At 54.7% G+C, this 19,664-nt stretch overlaps 1 protein-coding gene across 1 annotated transcript in view; it reads left to right on the top strand.

Annotated features, from left to right (window-relative positions):
• The first annotated feature begins 4,069 nt into the window (after window positions 1-4,069).
• Window positions 4,070-19,664, top strand: part of LOC138841705 (sarcoplasmic/endoplasmic reticulum calcium ATPase 1) — a 16,075-nt gene continuing 480 nt past the window's right edge. The window contains exons 1-22 of the mRNA XM_070042491.1: window positions 4,070-4,364; window positions 4,683-4,700; window positions 5,199-5,281; window positions 6,691-6,795; window positions 7,761-7,899; window positions 9,502-9,582; window positions 10,105-10,190; window positions 10,349-10,646; window positions 10,783-10,949; window positions 13,304-13,392; window positions 13,617-13,719; window positions 13,914-14,045; window positions 16,329-16,454; window positions 16,577-16,795; window positions 17,341-17,676; window positions 17,838-18,058; window positions 18,139-18,341; window positions 18,445-18,530; window positions 18,619-18,752; window positions 18,866-18,983; window positions 19,131-19,248; window positions 19,493-19,529. Coding sequence (XP_069898592.1) covers window positions 4,247-4,364; window positions 4,683-4,700; window positions 5,199-5,281; window positions 6,691-6,795; window positions 7,761-7,899; window positions 9,502-9,582; window positions 10,105-10,190; window positions 10,349-10,646; window positions 10,783-10,949; window positions 13,304-13,392; window positions 13,617-13,719; window positions 13,914-14,045; window positions 16,329-16,454; window positions 16,577-16,795; window positions 17,341-17,676; window positions 17,838-18,058; window positions 18,139-18,341; window positions 18,445-18,530; window positions 18,619-18,752; window positions 18,866-18,983; window positions 19,131-19,248; window positions 19,493-19,497 — 2,985 coding nt within the window. The 5' untranslated portion in view covers window positions 4,070-4,246 and the 3' untranslated portion in view covers window positions 19,498-19,529. The remainder of the gene's footprint in view (window positions 4,365-4,682; window positions 4,701-5,198; window positions 5,282-6,690; window positions 6,796-7,760; window positions 7,900-9,501; window positions 9,583-10,104; window positions 10,191-10,348; window positions 10,647-10,782; window positions 10,950-13,303; window positions 13,393-13,616; window positions 13,720-13,913; window positions 14,046-16,328; window positions 16,455-16,576; window positions 16,796-17,340; window positions 17,677-17,837; window positions 18,059-18,138; window positions 18,342-18,444; window positions 18,531-18,618; window positions 18,753-18,865; window positions 18,984-19,130; window positions 19,249-19,492; window positions 19,530-19,664) is intronic.

Raw genomic sequence — 19,664 nt, 5'->3', positions numbered from 1 at the left:
TATATTGATAGTTTTGTGTGGCATCAGAATGGTGTTATAAATCTCCAAGTGGCCCTCAGTAGCAAAAAGGTTTCCTGTCCTAGGTCGAACAGGACAGTGGATAATAGCATTAATGGTCACTGAGAGCCTTTCCTGTGTTGAATTTTTTTGCAGGGGGGGAGGGGCAGTACTGAGGTATGAACTTGGTCCCTCACACTTGCTAGGCTGGCACTCCACAACTTGAGCCACACTTCCATCCCTGCATTCTTCTGGTTATTTTACTTTATTTGCTAGTCCTGGGGCTTGAACTCAGGGCCTGGGGCACTGTCCCTGGCTTCTTTTGCTTAAGGCTAGTGCTCTACCACTTGGGCCACAGCACCATTTCCAGCTTTTTCTGTGTATGTGGTACTGAGGAATGAAACTCAGGGCTTCATGCATGTTAGGCAAGCACTCTACCACTAAGCCACATTCTCAGCCCATTTCTGATCATTTTAGAGATGAAATCTAGCAGACTTCTGCCTGGGCTGTCTTTGAACCTCAGTCCTCCAGATCTCTGCTTCCTGAGTGGCTAGGATTACAGGCATGAGCCACTAGTGGCCAGCTGTGCAGAACTTTTAAGCTTCCTATTCTAGAACAAAAGTAGGAAGGGAGATGGGGTGGGATAGGGCCTCAGTGTCTGTGTTGGGGGTGATGTAAATGTGGCAGTCTGGCTGGCTGCTGGGGGGCCCAAGACCAGGCAGGCCGCCCCTTTTGTCCGAACGGAGTTAGAGACCACGTAGCAGTGCACTGGCTTCCAGACCTTAACCCCCATGAGCAAGGTATGGCCACTCTGGGCCTTGGTATCCACTGTAAAATCTGAAGGTGCATCTCAGTCCATGTGGCTGACATGAGTTCTGTGGCCTGGGTAATATGGTTCCCTTTGAGTTTCCTTAAACGTTCAGCTTGCAAGTCTGAAGAATGGACGCCTGGTTGGGCTTCCACATCCGCCCTAGCCCACAGATCACCTCCCTTACCTGAGCTGCTGTGCCCCAGTTTGAACCCAGCCTCTTCCCTCTCTAAATGCCTTCTGTGGCTCTGCCCTCCTCCAACAGAGGGCGCTCTGGCTCTCCAGAGGGGCAAAGTCTCAAGACTCCCACCCTACTGTGCTTAGCCCTCCCACCCCCTTCCTCTTGCCATCTGTCTCACTGCCCCCCACCCCTAGATGCCCCTCAGCCTCTGCCCCACCTCCAGGAGGCCCGACCCATGCTCATGACCTTGCTATTCTGGGCCCTGTGTCCTGTGGGGAGATGGACAGGGGACAGCTGGGCACCCAGGCCACCCAGGCTAGGGGCTGGCCCAGGGAAGCCTGCTGGCTCTCCCTGTACTGTCTCATCCCTGGGGCTCCCCAAATCTTGGCCTTGGGAGACTAGGGATAGAATTGACCCTGTAAGGGGGAGGGGGGCGGTGGTGGATGAGACTTGGAGACCTGGATGCTGTGTTCTCAAAGGGAGAGCTAGCCAGGGCTGGCTGCGGTGCCCCGGGGCAGGCAGGTCTGATCCTCTCCTAATCTAGCAGCAACTGGTGCCCTGAGTCTCCCCCTCCCCCAGACCCCGCCAGCCTTCAGGGAACTTGCCTTCCAGAGATGGGGACAAGGGGTGAGCATGAGGACCCCCAGCCGTTCCCCAAATGGGCATGGTTCACAGGAAGGAGGAGCCCACGAGACAATTCCCTTTAAGTGTTTCTTTAGAGATGATTAAATGGTTTAGCATTGCCGAGAGATGGGCCAGGTTCTGTCCTTCAGAAGCAGATCACTCTTCTGGTCTCAGGCAAGAGGAACCCTTTCAAGGCTGGGTCTAAGACCCCAGGAGGAAGAAGTCCAGGATAGTGCCTGGTATCTACCTCACCCATGCAGCCAGGTGCCCCATATGGCGAGCCTTCTGCAGCTCCTGGCTGCTCATGGGCCCTGTGTCTGGCTTTAGCCTGTCCTTCTGGGACACCAGAGGAGGGAGAGACAAATAACCTCAAAGGGCCCCGTTGGCAGGCGCACGCTACAAAGCCTGTCCCTTGCGCACAACTCTGACTCGACTGGAGCTGCCGCCTGCTGCCTCTCCATGTTTGGGCACTCTTGCTGCCGTAGGACGGGGTGTCGGGGTGTCGCTGTCCCTCCCTCCAGGTGTTGCTGGAGAGGGGCCAGCTGGGGCCTGAGATGTGGGTGCCTATTGATGTGACCCCATTGTCTGAGCAACTCCCACCCCAGGTCACAGCAGGACTCGGCTGCAGGAGGAGGGCTTTGCGGGGAACTGTGAAAAAGGGGAGGGAAAGAACACTTCGTCCTCGACTCACCCAGGAGGCTGTCCCTCCCCCAAGTCCAGGCAGAAGCGTCTAGGAGGACAATCCTTTAGTCCCATAACCCCTCCCCAAAGCTGGCTTCCTTTCCTTCTTTCAGGACGATCTGGCTACTTGGTATGCCATTACACACACACACACACACACACACACACACACACACACACACCTGCTTCCCCCCCCCCCGACCCCCCCCCCCCCCCCCCCCCGCCTCTGCCTAGGATCTGAAGCCCTAGAGTGCAAAGTACACAGCAGGGTCTCTGCAGGAAACAAGGTCTGGATGGAGGCTGAGAGAGGAGGCTTGCTTGACCTCACAGACCTTTTGACCTCTACCTCATAGAACTTTTCTCCTCTGCCTCTCCTTCCCTGCCTGTAACCCACCCCCGAGTACCCTTCTGCTCCTCCAGCAGCTGCCCTGGTGGAAAGCAAGATGCCCCCACACTGGAGCAGGGTGGGGAAGGGCGGCTCAGAGCAGCTGCTTCTCTGAGGAAGCTGACACCAGGGCCAGCCGCTTAGCAGCAACTTGTGGCTTTGCACCCAGCCCGGGGTCCCGCCCACCTGGCTGTGGCCAGTCAGTTCCCTGCTGTTTCTTTTCCCCCCAGCTCCCCTGGCTTCCCTCTGACCCAGGCAGCCCAGCCTTTCTGCTCCTTGAACTCTAGCTTCCTTTTGTCCTCATTTCCCTCTACCTGGCCTCCAAACGTGGGTCCTCCCCATTCGCTCCCTCTGGAGCCTCTCCTTTGCCCCAGATTCCCCAGGTATACCCTGTCCTGCATCCCAGGGGGCAGGACCCCATTCTTACTCCTTTCTGGGATGCCAGATGCTTCGGGGTTGCAGCAGCGTGAAGACCACACTCCTGTGGAGTCAGGCCTACAAGCCCCTTGGGTTAAAGGATGTGCTGTGTGAAAGGAGGTGACCCTTTATGGTGACTTGGGGTGACCCCCACCCCATCCTGAGATGGTTATCCTGCTTTGCCATCAGCACATTTTGGAGCCTCTTGGGTTACCTAGCTGCCTGCGTGTCCCGTTTTGTTTGGGGGGGGATTCCCTGTCAAGGATGGGGGGGGGCTTGAAGGCCATGTGCCCAGAGGCTAAGCTAAAGCGCCGGGGAGGGGGGGGAATTTAGGGGAGAGACAGGCAGTTCTGGCTTTGCTCACCAGGCCCTGGACACTAAATCCCTTGTTGATGGCTGCGGCAACCCCTCCCTAGGGTAGGGTTACCATCTTCTGTCCTGTTCCCTTGACCCTCTCCCCTCCCTACTTCCCCTTATCCCTCTACAGTCATTTCTCCTGACCCCCCCCAAAAGATGCCCTCCCTTTGGTCCCCCAAAGGCTTGGGGGTATCTCTGCTGCTCTTTCAACAAACTAGGTGAAGGAGGAGACTGACAAAGGGAAGGAGCAAGAGGATGGACAGATGGAAAAGGATGAGGAGAGGAAGGTGTGTGAGGATTCAGGAGACGCAAGCATGGGGGCGTGCGCATGCGCGTAACCAGAAACACCAGGCAACTGGGGAAACCGAGGCAACGGGGGTAGGCATCAGTAGCAGATGACAGAACGCAGTCTCTCCCTGCCCCCCCCCCCGTGCCTCATGAGTGACATCTCAGGCTGCAGCCCCACTGTTCCCCCTCTGTCAGCAGAAATATCTTTCTCTTCTGACCCCTCCTGCTGGGGTCCCAGCCAGCCAATCCCTGACCTGAGGGAGGGGGGGACCTGCCCCCCCTCCTCCCTCATAAGGACCAGCTGGGGGCTGGAGGGTGGCCGGCTGCTAGAATTGGGAAGAGGGGTCAGAGCTTCGTGGAAGGAAGAAAAGGCTGAGGGGGGGGCAGGTGATAAACAGGAAGAAACCCAGACAGGCAGGTGGATACGTTGAGGAAGGCCCCCCCGTAATTGAGAGCGCCCCCCCGGAAGGAACACATCGCCCCCTGGGCCCCCCAAGAAGGGTGCGCAATGGAGGCTGCACACTCCAAGAGCACAGAGGAATGTTTGGCCTATTTTGGGGTGAGTGAGACCACAGGCCTCACCCCGGATCAAGTGAAGCGACATCTGGAGAAATACGGCCCCAATGGTAAGTGTCCCTCTGGGGATAAGCTGGTAATGCCCTCCTGCGCCCACCTCCCGCGCACACAGAAGGGAACTGTCCCCGAAGGGTGTCCCGGGGGAGAACTGGGTCATGGTCTCACGTGGCCGGGCAAAGATTCCGAGAAAACGGGGTCCTGAGCTCTGGAGTTGGGGGGAGGTTTTACGGGATGACCTTGATGAACTTCGGGTGCCCTTTTGATGGTGGCCTGATTCTCTCACCTTCACCAGAGTCCTGGGTACCAGAGGGGCATAAAGCGGAGCCCCAAATGAATAAGTACTTTTTCTTCTTTCTTTCTCTGTGTAGAGCTCCCTGCCGAGGAAGGTAAGTTCCTGGAAACGCTGAGCTCCCACAAAACCTCCCCCCTATCTGTGCCACTCCCTTACCTGCCCTCTGGTTATAGGTCCTACCCCCCTCTTCATTAAAGGCTACATCTTGGGGGTAGAGATTTAACTCAGTACAAGTGCATTTGTGATGCCCTGAGTTTGGTCCTTAGCTCTGAGGAGGAAGAAGAAGAAAAAAAAAAAGGCAATGTTTTCCTCCCAAGGACTAGAGTTTGGGGGGGGCTGTAGTCTCCAGGCCCTTTCACCTTGAAGTGTCCCACCCTTGAACAACTGCTGCTCTGTTCTCTAAAGACACTTGTTCTTGGATGCCTTGTTTAAAGACTCTTGTTCTTGCAGCTCTTTGGCATTGAGCTAGCCTGTCCTTATCACCCTAGGGATTCAGGGCACTCTAACCCCTGGCCCCTAACCTACATGCAGTCTCAGACCTTCATCCTTCAGATCTCAACCCCGGGGTTCCCTCCCCTTGCCTCTCCCCCAGGGAAGTCCCTGTGGGAGCTGGTGGTAGAGCAGTTTGAAGACCTCCTGGTGCGGATCCTTCTACTGGCTGCTTGCATTTCCTTCGTAAGTGTGGGGGGAGCCTGGGAGGGGGCTGGCTGGGGTATATGGGGGGATCAGAGCTCTGCTCACAGCCATCACCATCCCAGACCCCCCTAGTCCAGGCCCTCAGCATCCCCAATTTCCCAACCCGGGCTGGGGGAGGTGGGGTGCTGATTCCAGTCCTCCCCCATACCCTACGGGCAGGCTTTATTTTAAGCTTAAGGTGTGTTCTCAGCCAAAACACTGAAACTAAGCCACCCTCACAGCTTCAAGGGCTTCGAGGGCTCGGGTTACCCCCCAAGTGCCTGGCTCCAGCTGGGACTCACAGGCTGCAACATTCTGGGCACTACAACTCCCAGCATGCCGTGCACCTCTCCATGCCACCAATCCCCAGCATTCTGGCATCTTTGGCCCGCCCTCCCTGGTCTCTAATGCTGATTGGTTGAGGAAAAAAAAAACTGGCTCCTAGAAGCGGGAAAGCACTCCTGGTGCGAAGTTGACTACAGATGCACGCGGAAGCCTGACTAGATCTAGGTTCCCTGTGCGCCTCATTCCCCCATCAGGGTTGTAATTTGGAGTCCTGCGTATTATCAGTCCAGTCTAACTCACTCCTAACCTTTCTGGGCCTCCTTAGGCCCTCACAGCCCTGGCTACCTCTCTCCTGTCCTCGGGACTCTACCTTCAGTCCAGTGTCCACAACCCTCACCATCCCCGCAGGCCATCCTATAGTTTGGAATTTCCTTAACATCGTAGTTTTTAGTCCAGATGGAAGATAAGTCACAGGAGGCAAACCTGCCTCCCTGCCCCTTGGTCTCTTTAACGGAGGCCCTGTCTGCCCCTGCCTCTGCAAATTGGCAGGGCTTCCCTTCTCCCTTCTCAGATTTGCTCCTTGACATTTGCCTGTGGCTGTTGCCTGGCAGTGACAACAGCTGGGGCGGGGTGTGTACAGGAGGCCCCGTAACCTTATCTCCCTGCTCCTGCTCCCTCGTGAAATCAGAGCTTCCCAGCCTTGGCAGTGGGGGAGGGCTGTGGGGGAGGGCTGTGGGTGGGCTAGGTGCCTATGAGGAGCACTGAGTTTTCACCATGGGCTTTGGACTCCTGAGTGATGGCTGGGATGGATGTGTTCCTAGGGCTTGTTGGCCTAGGTATCCCAGAGCTTTGCTTATAAGCCACCGGTTCAGTCAGAGAAACCTGAAAGCATTCCCAGTTAAAGCCAAAGTTGTCCATGTGCCTGACCGGTTCGCGCTGAATCATGCCAGCGGCGGTGCCCCTGTGCTCTGAGCCAGCGGTGTACAGAACTTCGCACAGATGTGGGGCTGCAGGCTCTCTCCCCCCCCGCCCCTGTGTACTCCCTCTGTTTCTGCTCACAGGCTCAATTGCATCTGGAACTTGGGTCCTTGTGACCTGTTATTCTCCGTTGCTCTGCTCCTCAGGTGCTGGCTTGGTTTGAGGAAGGTGAAGAGACCATTACTGCCTTTGTGGAACCCTTTGTCATCCTCTTGATCCTCATTGCCAATGCCATCGTGGGGGTTTGGCAGGTTAGCTTTGATCATGTTTCTTGTCCCACCACCTGATGTGATGCTGATACCCCCCATCCCAACTCTAGGCTTCTCCTCCTCTTCCTCTTCTTCCCCATCTCCCTCCTCTTTTTTCTCCTCCTCTTCTTCCTTTCCCTCCTCCTCCTCCTCCTCCTCCATCATCTTTCTCCCTCCTCTGACCCTCTCACATGGCTAGGTCATGTGATAGTGTTAGCACAATCTGGGAGACTGGGAACCACTGTTACTTGCTGGCTGTGTGACCCCGTGCAAACTCCTTTATGTGTCTGAGCCTCAGTTTCCTCATCTATAAAATAGGACTAATAGCCGGGCGCTGGTGGCCCACACCTGTAATCCTAGCTACTCAGGAGGCTGAGATCTGAGGATCACAGTTCAAAGGCAGCTTGGGCAGGAAACTATTCAAGAAAGCTGGAAGAGGCTCTGTGGCTCAAGCGGTAGAGTGCTCACCTTGAGCAAGCTCAGGGACAGTGCCCAGGCCCAGAGTCCATGCGCCAAGACCAGCCCCCACCCCTCCAAAAAAAAAAGGATTAATAACCCTGATATGTGAGTTGAATCAGAGGAACAGGACAGTGCCTGGCACACAGTAAAAACTCAACAAAGACTAATTTGAGTTCCTTCTTTCTCTGATTATACCACCCTCTTCTTCCTTTATCTCTTGTTTCCTGATTTTCATTGATTCTCCTTTCTTCTCTGTCCAAAGCCCTCTTATCTGATTTTAGCCATAGGTGACATTTTCACACACACGTGTATGTGCACAAACATGCACACACACACATGTATGCTGTGGCCGCCTAAGTCTGCCTCTTCTATGAAACCCTATTTCTCCTGAGACTCAGGGCCTCCATCTCTACACCTCCCACCACCCCTCTCTAGTCCACCCAAGCCAGTTCCCTCCCAGTCTCCGATCTTCCTCCCCTTCCAACTGCTTTCCTCCACCTTCCCCTCAGGAGCGCAACGCAGAGAATGCCATTGAAGCGCTGAAGGAATATGAACCCGAGATGGGGAAGGTCTACCGAGCTGACCGCAAGTCAGTGCAAAGGATCAAGGCTCGGGACATCGTCCCCGGGGACATCGTGGAGGTGGCTGGTGAGTTGATGGGGATTGAGTGGTTCAGGATGGGAGGCCTTGGGTCTGATGCCAAGAAAGAGAGAGAGGCTGGTCAGCCCCAAGAGGATGGTGGAGTCTGTGTCTCCTTCCCAGACGCCTCAGGAGGTCACCCGAGGACATTCGGGCCACAGCACCCCCTCCCTTGCAGAGTTTCAGCAGGAACAGCCAGTCCTGTCCCTGAGGCTGCAGGCAGACCCCCTATTCCCCCTCCTCTCCCCTAACACTTGCAAGCAACAGGTGGAACTCAGTCCCTGCCAACGGCCCCATCTCCACCCGCTCTGGGCCTGGCTTCCCTCTCCTTCTACCCCCCCGCCCCCCAAGCTTGGTCAGCTTTCAGTCTTGACCTCTTAGTGCCCTTGAGGCCTCTAAAGGGGAAGGAGTGAGGGCAGAAGGGAGGAGGGGGGCTGAAGCTCAAGCCCCCGGCCATGTAAGGGAAACTCAGGTCCCAGCTCGGGGAGCACGGGACCAGGAGGAGGGAGCTGAAGGAGGGCCCCGCCCCCACGGAGGGACACTTAATGCCGGCCCGGGGAGGGGTGGGGGCCGGGTGGCTAAGATTACTAGTATTCTGCCCCCTTCAACGGTTTTTATATTTGCCCTGCGCAGGCCTTCCCGTGTTTCCAGGCCGTTGGCTCGGTGGAGCAATCTTTCTAGGCCTCCTTCCCTCTATCACATACACATGTTGCCCCCTGGGGGAAGCTGAGGAGAAAGAGGGCAGGCAGGCTGAAGACCCCAGAGCCCCATGGCGGGGCTGCCCTGTCTCATGGACAGTTTGGAGTCAGTGCCGTGAATGTCTATAAATACCCCTTGAGCTTGGGTGACTGGGCGTCTACGGGACCCGTGGTCTACCTCCTCCCTCCTCTTTCTGCTTGGTCTGTGTGGGACCTTAGAAACACAGGAAAGGAAAGAGGGTGGACTCTGTTGCCGGTGGGACCAGAGCAACATGAGACAGAGGCCCTGGTCCCCCCCAAAAACCTCTGGAGTGTAGCAGGGTATCCTCCAGAGGTAATCACTCCTCTGGGACCCCTCTGTCCCTGCCTTTCCTCTGTTTCCCCCGCCCCCCCCCCCCATCCTCTCTGGCTTCACTTTCCTGTTTTTTTTTTTCTCAACTCCAACCTTTGTCCTGCCAGACCTCTCCACTCCCTGCCATGGCCTCCCTCTGACTCGTCCTGATGTCTGAGTTCTTCTCTTGCCTCTCTTGCTTTTCTCTTCTCTCTCATCCCTTTCCCATCCTTCTTGATTTTTAGTTCGATCATCCCTACTTTCCTGCCTGTTGGTCAGGGTTTGTTGAATAAGCCTGGACTATGTACCCAGGGATTCTGGGAGGCTCCCTTCATATCCTTAAAGCCAGTAGGAAGAGAAGAGTTCATTAGGAGGACAGTTGGAGTGGTTTTCTGGGGGGTGGGGGCGGGGGTTGCTGGTGGAGGTGTCAGGACCACATGCTGAGGGTCTCATGTAAGCCCAGGGTGCACACTCTGGGACCTAGAAGATGGACAGTTGAGGGAGTCAGACAGAGATGAGGTTATAGGAAGGAAGAAAAGCACCATTTCCAACGGACCTCCCTCTTCTCTGCTCTCTCCACAGTGGGGGACAAAGTCCCTGCAGACATCCGCATTTTATCCATCAAATCTACCACCCTCCGGGTTGACCAGTCCATCCTGACAGGTCTGCTGGCTTAAGTGGGAGCACTCGGTGGGGGTGACCCGGGTGGCCGGGCACGGGGGAGATGCTAGGGAGATAAAGAGCAACCCACTCACGGTTCTGTAGTAGCAGCTGACCTTACTAGGAGACATGGGAGAAGAGGTAGCCATGGGCCATGGCTTCCAAAGGCACACGGGCTCACACAAACCCAGAGAAGCACTCATTTCCTCCAGAGTCCTCCTAAACTCTTCAAGTGAGGAGCATGGGATTCTGGGAAAAAGATGGAAGTAACATGGTCACATCTGTGGCTCCACTGGGATGGAGAGGCCAGCGTCCACACCTCCAGGGGACTGGGGCCAAGGTCTTAACTCTAAGGGTCATGACTTCCTCTTTGCCTGGAGCAGCTTCCTCCAGAGGCGGGACTTCCTCCTGGATGGTGGTTTGGTCCCTTACTAGGCAGGCCCCATCCTGCATGGGAGGGAGGGAGTTAGGAGCAGGAAGTCAGGGAAAAGGCGGTGACGTTCTCTAAGGCCCCTTTCTCCACAGGTGAGTCAGTGTCTGTCATCAAGCACACTGACCCTGTCCCCGACCCCCGAGCTGTCAATCAGGATAAGAAGAACATGCTCTTCTCGGTGAGTGGTCGAAGACCAGCTGTGAGACGATCAAGCCAGAGGCCCTGGCTTGGGAGAGGAATTTGGTAGCATGAGAAGCCCCTCAGCACAGGAGGGGTACAGTACAAGGGTCCCCCGCCCCCTCACCTGATTCCTTCCTCTTCCTGTACCTCCCCCAGGGTACCAACATCGCAGCCGGCAAGGCCCTGGGCATCGTGGCCACCACTGGCGTAAGCACTGAGATTGGCAAGATCCGAGACCAGATGGCTGCCACCGAGCAGGACAAGACCCCTTTGCAGCAGAAGCTCGATGAATTTGGGGAGCAGCTCTCCAAGGTCATCTCCCTCATTTGTGTGGCCGTGTGGCTCATCAACATCGGCCACTTCAACGATCCCGTCCACGGGGGCTCCTGGTTCCGAGGAGCTATCTACTACTTCAAGATTGCCGTGGCCCTGGCTGTGGCGGCCATTCCAGAAGGTAGGATGGGCTTTCCCTCAGAGACCTTCTCCAGGTCCCAGGGCATAAGACGGACTGTTAGGTAGCTGACCAGAGCCGATCTTCCTCTCTCTCCCCTTGCGATGTTCCTTTCTCAGCATGCCTTCCCTCTCCGCAGGTCTCCCCGCTGTCATCACCACCTGCCTGGCCTTGGGTACCCGTCGGATGGCGAAGAAGAACGCCATCGTGCGGAGCCTGCCGTCCGTGGAGACCCTGGGCTGCACCTCCGTCATCTGTTCCGACAAGACAGGCACCCTTACCACCAACCAGATGTCTGTCTGCAAGGTCAGGGGCGGTGGGAAGCCAGTCCTCCAAGCATGGGCTCAGCCCTACACCACTGGTGGCTTCTTGGCCTGGTCTAGGAAACGCTCAAAGGGCAGATACAGAGTCATCCGACCAGCAATGCAAAGGATCAGCTGGTCTTGTTAGAGCAACGGTCTCTATCCCATTCATTGCCACCTGCTGTCTCTGATCCTTTTCAGAGGCCATTGGGGGAAGGTCAATTAGCCCCATTTTTCTGAAGCTCTGGAGGATTTGGCGAGTTGCCAAAGGATACAGTTGATAGGAAGGAGAGCTGGGTGTTGTAGTACATGCCTATAATCCAAGCTACTCAGAAAGCTGAGGTAAAAGGACTGCTTGTGCCCAGGAGTTTAAGGCCAGCTTAGACAATGAGACCCCTCTCTCATAATGTGTATTTGTGTGTGTGTGTGTGTGTGTGTGTGTGTGTGTGTGTACTCAGAGCTTACTTCCAAACTCAAGTCTGTGGGTCCTATTGCTCCTGTCTATGCAGCCAACTGCTCTCCAGAAAGGTCCCATTATGAGAGGGTCCAGCACCCAGCTATGCTAATCCTCGGCAGCATTTCTTTTTATTTTGCTTTTTGATGCTACTAGAATTTGAACTCAGGACTTCATGCTTGCTAGGTAGGAGCTTTACCACCTGAGCCATGCCTTCAGCCCTTTTTGCTCTGCTCTTTTGTTTTCATTTGATTTTGAGATAGACCTTCTTCCTCCTCTTCCTCCTCCTCCTTTTCCTCTTCTTCTTCTTCCTCTTCTTCTTCATCTTTCTCCTCTTCTTCATCTTTTTCCTCTACCTCCTCTTCCTCCTCCTCCTCCTCCTCCTCCTCCTCCTCCTCCTCCTCCTCCTCCTCCTCCTCCTCCACCTCCTCCACCTCCTTCTCCTCCTCCTCCTCTTGCTCCTCCTCTTCTTTTTTAACCCAGATTAGCCTGGATTGTGATTCCCCTATCTATGATTCCACTTTAGTTGATCTAACAGTCAACATGCCACCACATCCAGCTTTTTCTGTTGAGATAGAATCTTTTTGTTGCTGTTGTTGGTTGTGCGGCTTGAATTCTGGGCCTGGGTGCTGATCCTCAGCCCTTCAGCTCAAGGCTAGAGCTCTACCACTTGAGCCACAGTGCTACTTCCAGATTTTTGGTGGTTTTTTGAAGATCAGAGTCATACAAACTTTCCTGCTGGGCTGGCTTTGAATCTCGATCCTCAGATCTCAGCCTCCTGAGATTACAGGCTAATCAGGAGTCCACTGGCCCCCGGCTTTGAGATGGAATCTTAAGAACTGGATTGGACCATGATCCCTCCTACTAGCTGGGACGACAGGAGTGCCCAGCTTTTTTATTAGCTTAATTTTTTTGGTAGTATTGTGGTTTTAACGCAGGCTTTTGTGTTCATTTAGCTTGCTTGTTTGGCTGGTATGCTACCACTAGCCCTAGTTTTTTGCTGTTTTGTTTTTTTTCCCCCTTATCTGGTCTCTGAATTGCTATCCACCAGATCTTAGCTTTCTGAGTAGCTAGGAACATAGAAACAAGCCTCCAGTACCCAGCTTGAACAATACTTTTTAGGCCAGAGCATCTAATTTTTTGTTGTTGTTGGTCGTGGGGCCTGAACTCTGGGTCTGAGTGCTGTCCCTCAGCTCTTCAGCTCAAGGCTAGCGCTCTACCACTTGAGCCACAGTCCTACTTCTGGCTTTTTCTACTTATGTGGTGCTGAGGAATCAAACCCAGGGCCTCATGTATGCAAGGCAAGCACTCTACCCCTGAGCCACCTTCTCAGCCCATAGAGCACCTAATATTTTTTTGCCAGTAGTGGGGCTTGAACTCAGGGCCTGGGCACTGTCCCTGAGCTTCTTTTGCTGAAGGTTAGCACTCTACCACTTGAGCCACAATGCCACTTTCCTAATCTTTTCTCTACTTTGATCCTAGGCATTTGCCTAGGATCAGAGGATCTCTCCATAGATAGATAGATAGTAGATTGATTGATTGATTTATATATGTGTCGCTGACACATTTATCTGATATCTGATATATATATATAATATATGCATATGTAATATTAATGTGGTATATGTATGTGTGTCCAGGCTGGCTTCAAACCGTGATTCTCAGATCTCAGCTTCCTGAATAGTTAGAGTTACAGGCATGAGTCACTGGCTCTTGGCTTACATCTTATTTTAATTAAGTGAAAACATCCCAGCCTGGTTTGATATTAGTTCGGTTTTTAGAACGTGATCACAAAGCCATGGGATGGGGAAGGGGAAGCCAGGGAAGAATGAAGGCCGGCCTGGATGGGGCAGGGAGAGGTTCCTGAGACCAACATCTGCATGCATATTCTCCTCCCCCTACAGATGTTCATCATTGACAAGGTGGACGGTGATATCTGCTCACTGAATGAGTTCTCCATTACCGGTTCCACTTATGCTCCTGAGGGGGAAGTGTAAGTTATCCCTGCATCCCCCCTCCTCTCGGCACCCCCTACCCCAGATCCCTGGCCCCTGGCTAGCTTTCCCTTCCTTCTTATCTCCCGCCTTCCTTTCCCAACCTGCTCCTCTCTGCTGCGGCTCTCCCTGTCTTCCTGTCCACTTGTCTATGGCCCCTCTGCAACTCATCCTCTTCTCTGCCATCTCTCTCCTGCCTTCCTCCCTGCCCGTCCACCACCAGCTTGAAGAATGATAAGCCAATCCGGGCAGGGCAGTATGACGGGCTGGTGGAGCTGGCCACCATCTGTGCCCTGTGCAATGACTCCTCCTTGGACTTCAATGAGGTAACCCCTCCCCACACACACCAAGTGTCTTCTTCCCTTCCATTTGAGAGGGGGTGTCTGTGCCCTGCTCCCCACGAGCAGGAGGAGGAAGGAATGGGAGGGAGGGGCTGTTGGCTGCTTTCTCGCTCCATGAAAGTGGACTTGGGTGGGAGCAAGGGTCCACCCACTGCCTCCTCCTCCTCTGCCCATCTCAGACCAAAGGTGTCTATGAGAAGGTTGGGGAGGCCACCGAGACGGCGCTCACCACCCTGGTGGAGAAGATGAACGTGTTTAACACCGAAGTGCGAAGTCTCTCGAAGGTGGAAAGGGCAAATGCCTGCAACTCGGTGAGTTGGGGTGCCTACCACAGGCCTTCACTTTACTGCACTCAGCCAGGACCTGCACCCCGAGGTGGGCAAGGCCATTGCTCCTGCCAGGACCTTGTCAGGGCCAGGAGAACTTCAGGGGGCCCCACTGTCCCCACAGTTGTATGGCTTCTGTTGCGACCTCTGTGCCCAAGGAGATTGCTTCGTTTGGTTGTGTCCCAGCTTGGAATGGGCAGGGATGGACCCCAGGACACATTCTGGGACAGCCCTAAGGCAGCTACGACCCCCTCGTCTCTAGAGCACGCTTGTTGGTGCAGATCCCAGTTCTAGTCTAGGGTCTGGGGTGTGCTGCTGCTGCACCCACAGTTGGGGCTTCCCTGCTTCAGCTAGACAGTCACTTTGTTTTCTTTTTTGGTCTAATACTGAGGTTTGAACTCAGGATCTCATGCTTGCTTGACTTGCGTGTGACTCATGGCTGGTGCTCTACCACTTGAACCAGTCCTGTTTTTTTGGTAGACATGTGCCTTGTGGAGTTGGAGATGGAACCTTGCAGACTTTTCTGTTCTTTTTTTTTTCTTCTTCTTCTTTTGACTGTGGGGCTTGAACCCAAGGCCCAGCTGCTGTCTCTGAGTTCTTTTGAGCAAGGCTAGTGCTCTACCACTTTGAGCCACAGTTCCACTTCTGGTTTTCTGGTGGTAAATTGGAGATAAGAATCTCACAGGGATTTTTCTTCCCCGGGCTGGCTTTGAACCATGATCCTCAGAGCTCAGCCTCCTGAGTAGCTAGGATTATGGCTGTGAACTTCTGGTATCAAGCAATGGCAATTATGCTATGCTCACTCTGAGCTCTTGTTTGTTTTTGTGAGACAGGGTTGCGCTACATATATAGGATTCTTCTGCCTCAACTTCCCATTGCTGGGATTATAAACATGCACTACCAGCTAGGCTGGCACTCTACTGCTTGAGCCATGCCTCTAACTCTTTTTTGTTCTTATTTTTGAGATAGTGTCTTGCATTTTGTCTGGGCCTGTCTGGACAGTGGTCCTCTTATTTATACTTCTTACCATAGTTGAAATGAAAGATATGCACCATCACATCTAGCTTTTCTCTTCAGATGGAGTCTCGTGAACTTTTTTCCCCAGGCTCCCTTGAATTACAGTCCTCCTGTTTTCTGCCTCCTTTTTAATATGAGCCAGACCTTCATTATTGCTTTATTTACTCTAACACAAAAGTAAAGACAACCTAAATATCTACCAAGAGAGGGTTAATTTTTCAATTTTACAAGTAATAGAAACAAAAATTTGTTTTTTAATTTTTATTTTTTTCTATGGCTTAATATCCACATATAGCATGGATATTTAGGGGGGAAAGACAAAGCTGTCATTCAGTCTTGTTTTTGTTTTGCCAATCCTGGGGCTTGAACTCAGGGCCTGGGTGCTGTTCCTCAGCTCTTTCACTCAAGGCTAGTGCTCTACCACTTGGAGCCACAGCACCATTTTGGGGTTTCTGGTGGTTAATTGGAGATAAAAGTCTCACGGACTTTCCTGCCTGGGCTGGCTTCAAACTACAACTCTCAGATCTTGGCCGCCTGATTAGCTAGATTACAGGTGTGAGCCACAGGCACCCAAGGTTTTACAGGATACTTTTTTTTTTGGTCAGCTGTGGGACTTGAACTCAGGGTCTGGGCACTGTCTCTGATCTCTTCTGCTCAAGGCTAGTGCTCTACCACGTTGAGCCACAGTGCTACTTCTGGTTTTGTGGTTGGTTAATTGGAGCTAAGAGTCTCCTGGACTTGCCTGCTCAAGCTGGCATCGAACTGGGATCCTCAGATCTCAGCCTCCCGAATAGCTAGGATTCCAGGCGTGAGCCATGGCCTGGTGAGATTACTGTGTGTTAGACACTGATACTACCACTACGTGTGCTTATTTACATTGAAATTAATTAAAAGTAAATCAAGGTGAAAATGAGAAATTCAGTTCTTCAATTGTTCCGGCCATGGTTATTTCCGTCCTCACTGTAAATTCAGCTGGAGAGAAAGCTGTACAAAGTCTATTGTACTTTAAACACTTGGGAAGGGAAAGAGGAGGTGACTCAGTGGTACACCTCTTCCTAGCATGTATGAGGTCCTGAGTTCAGTCGTGGGTGGCACAAGATGTTGAAACATGGTGGCAATGCGAGTATTGGAATTCTCTCCTTATGTGCTGTGGATACTAGGCTTTGCTTTTGCATTGGCCTTGGCTTGGGGTCTGCTCTGACCTCCGGATCCTCATGCACTGGTGTAAGGACTCTGGCCTCTCCCTCCCAGGTGATCCGTCAGCTGATGAAGAAGGAATTCACACTGGAGTTCTCCCGAGACAGGAAGTCCATGTCAGTCTATTGCTCCCCAGCCAAGTCTTCCCGAGCTGCTGTAGGCAACAAGATGTTCGTCAAGGTCAGCAATCAGAACGTGCCTCCACCGCTTCCTCTTAATCCTAGACCCCTCTGTATGCTCACACCTCCCACTGCACCCTGAAAGGCAGCAGGGGGTCCCTTCATGCTGTGCTGGTTTTCTAGGGTGCCCCCGAGGGTGTCATTGACCGCTGCAACTATGTGCGAGTTGGTACCACCCGGGTGCCGCTGACAGGCCCGGTGAAGGAGAAGATCATGGCCGTGATTAAGGAGTGGGGCACCGGCCGGGACACCCTGCGCTGCCTGGCCCTGGCCACCCGAGACACACCCCCTAAGCGCGAGGAGATGATCCTGGATGACTCAGCCAGGTTCATGGAATACGAGGTGAGCAGATGGAGCTTCCTCCTGTCCTGGAACTTGGGAAGAGGCAGAGTCCTGATCGTCCCTGGCCAGCCTTCCACCATGCTTGTCATTTTCTACTCTATCATCCCAATGGCCACAGACAAGGGGCTGGTGGCTAGCTTCTCAAGGAGTTGAGATCTGAGGATTGAGGTCTGTAGCTGGGGCAAGAAAGTCCATGAGAGTCTTTATCTCCAACTAACCAGCCAAAAAGCCAGAAGTGGAGATGTGACTCAAGTGGTAGAGCACCAGGGACACACACACACACACACACACACTGTAGTTACACAGGACATTGAGAAAGCCTTAGCCATCAGCAGGCCAGTCAATGCGACATCATTTTTATTTATCTGTGGTGCTGGGGAGGGAAGCCAGGGTTTTGTGTGGGCTCAGCATGTGCTCTATCCCAGCTCTGTACAAGGCAGCAAACCTCCACTTCCCAACATCTCCCTGTCAGTCTCCCTGTGTGCCTGTGTCCTGGCTCCTGTCCCAAACTCTCTGTGACCTGGCCTGGCCTGCTGTCTCCCCAGAATGACCTGACATTCGTGGGTGTGGTGGGCATGCTGGACCCACCCCGCAAAGAGGTCACAGGCTCTATTCAGCTATGCCGGGATGCTGGGATCAGGGTTATCATGATCACCGGAGACAACAAGGGCACAGCCATTGCCATCTGCCGAAGAATTGGCATCTTTTCGGAGAGCGAGGAGGTGACAGATCGCGCCTACACTGGCCGTGAGTTTGACGACCTGCCCCTGGCTGAGCAGCGGGAAGCTTGCAGACGCGCCTGCTGCTTCGCCCGCGTGGAGCCCTCCCACAAGTCCAAGATCGTGGAGTATCTGCAGTCCTACGATGAGATCACAGCCATGGTGAGGAGTCACACGGGGTCCCGGGGCGGGGAGGTGTCTGATTGTCCACACGATGCTCCTGGAACACTGGTGACATGAATGCAGGGAGTGGCCCGTGCGTGCGTGTGTGCGTGCGTGCACGCGTGTGTGTGGACAGGCCCTGAGCCCATCTCCTCCTCCAGACAGGGGACGGTGTCAATGACGCCCCTGCCCTGAAGAAGGCTGAGATTGGCATTGCGATGGGATCTGGCACTGCTGTGGCCAAGACAGCCTCTGAGATGGTGCTGGCCGACGACAACTTCTCCACCATCGTGGCGGCGGTGGAGGAAGGCCGGGCCATCTACAACAACATGAAGCAGTTCATCCGCTACCTCATCTCCTCCAACGTGGGCGAGGTGGTCTGGTGAGTAGCCCGGGGCTAAGAGGGGGTGACATGGGGATTTGGGGGCCCAGACTTGACGTGTGACCGCCTTTCTCCCGCAGTATCTTCCTCACAGCGGCCTTGGGGCTGCCCGAGGCCCTGATCCCTGTGCAGCTCTTGTGGGTGAACTTGGTGACTGATGGGCTCCCAGCCACTGCCCTGGGCTTCAACCCACCAGACCTGGACATCATGGACCGGCCCCCCCGGAGTCCCAAGGAGCCCCTCATCAGTGGCTGGCTCTTCTTCCGCTATATGGCCATTGGGGGTGAGCAGGAACCCCATCGTCCTTCCCAAGGCTTGGATCACTAACTGTCCTTCACCCAGCCGCCACCACCCCGATAGTGACTTCCCGCTTCTCCGCATCACAGGCTATGTGGGTGCAGCCACGGTGGGCGCAGCAGCCTGGTGGTTCTTGTACGCAGAAGATGGGCCTCACGTCTCCTACAGCCAGCTGGTAGGAGGGGGGCCGAGGGAAGGGCAGCAGGAGGACAGCAGGAGGGCAGCAAAGAGGGATCTCAGGCCCCCGACTCTTGTCCCCGCAGACTCACTTTATGCAGTGTACCGAGGACAACCCAGACTTTGGCGGCCTGGACTGTGAGATCTTTGAGGCCCCCGAGCCCATGACCATGGCCTTGTCCGTGCTGGTCACCATTGAGATGTGCAACGCTCTCAACAGGTAGGCCTGCCCACCTGCTCCTGAGCCCCCTGCCCTCAGCCTCAGCCTCCCTGCCTCCCTGCCTCCTCACTGTGCCTCTCTCCTGTCCACGCCGCCCACGCCTCCACACACAGCCTGTCTGAGAACCAGTCTCTGATGCGGATGCCGCCCTGGGTGAACATCTGGCTGCTGGGCTCTATCTGCCTGTCCATGTCCCTCCACTTCCTTATCCTCTATGTCGACCCGCTGCCGGTGAGCCATGGGGGGCCCGGCCTCGCGCTCTGGAGGCTCTGATGGGAAGGTGGAATGGGGGAGGGGGGAGCAGCAGGTGCTTCCTTTCCCCTCCTACGGGGATGCTGTCCTTCCTCACGACGATTGTCTCTCCCCGCCCCCCCCCAGATGATCTTCAAGCTCCGGGCCCTGGACTTGAATCAGTGGCTCATGGTCCTGAAGATCTCCCTTCCAGTCATTGGGCTGGATGAGCTCCTCAAGTTCATTGCTCGGAACTACCTGGAGGGTAAGGCCCGCCCCTGTTCTGACCCCGCAGCCCGGGCCCTGAGCCCCACTTTTGCCCTTTGCGCCGCGAGCATGCGCGTGCGCGCGTCCTCTGTTTCAGGTGGTAAGTTCTTGGCCCTGGTGGGACCAGTGTCCCCAGGGAGGCGCAGCCCAGGCCCCCTCCCCACTCCGTTGTACCTGGGCGGGTCGCTGTCCAGGCCGCTGCCCCTTCGATAATGGCCTCTCTCTGTCCTCTCTGGCTGTAGGATAACCACCCCTCCATGTCTTTGAACCGTGTCACAGGTATTGCCCCTTCCTGCCCGGCTGCTGCGCCCTGCCGCTCGCTCCCAGCCCGCGCGTCCCTGCGGTCGCTCGCGCTCTCCACGGCTCCCCCTTGAGCCGTGGCCGCTGCCCTGCGCTTCCACACAGCTGCGCAAA

Source organism: Dipodomys merriami, unplaced genomic scaffold, assembly GCF_024711535.1.
Source record: "Dipodomys merriami isolate MVZ:Mamm:240054 unplaced genomic scaffold, mDipMer1.0.p SCAF_328, whole genome shotgun sequence".
Taxonomy (NCBI): domain Eukaryota; kingdom Metazoa; phylum Chordata; class Mammalia; order Rodentia; family Heteromyidae; genus Dipodomys; species Dipodomys merriami.
Note: the sequence above shows the minus strand (reverse complement) of the source record. Positions and strands in the feature narration are given on the sequence as shown.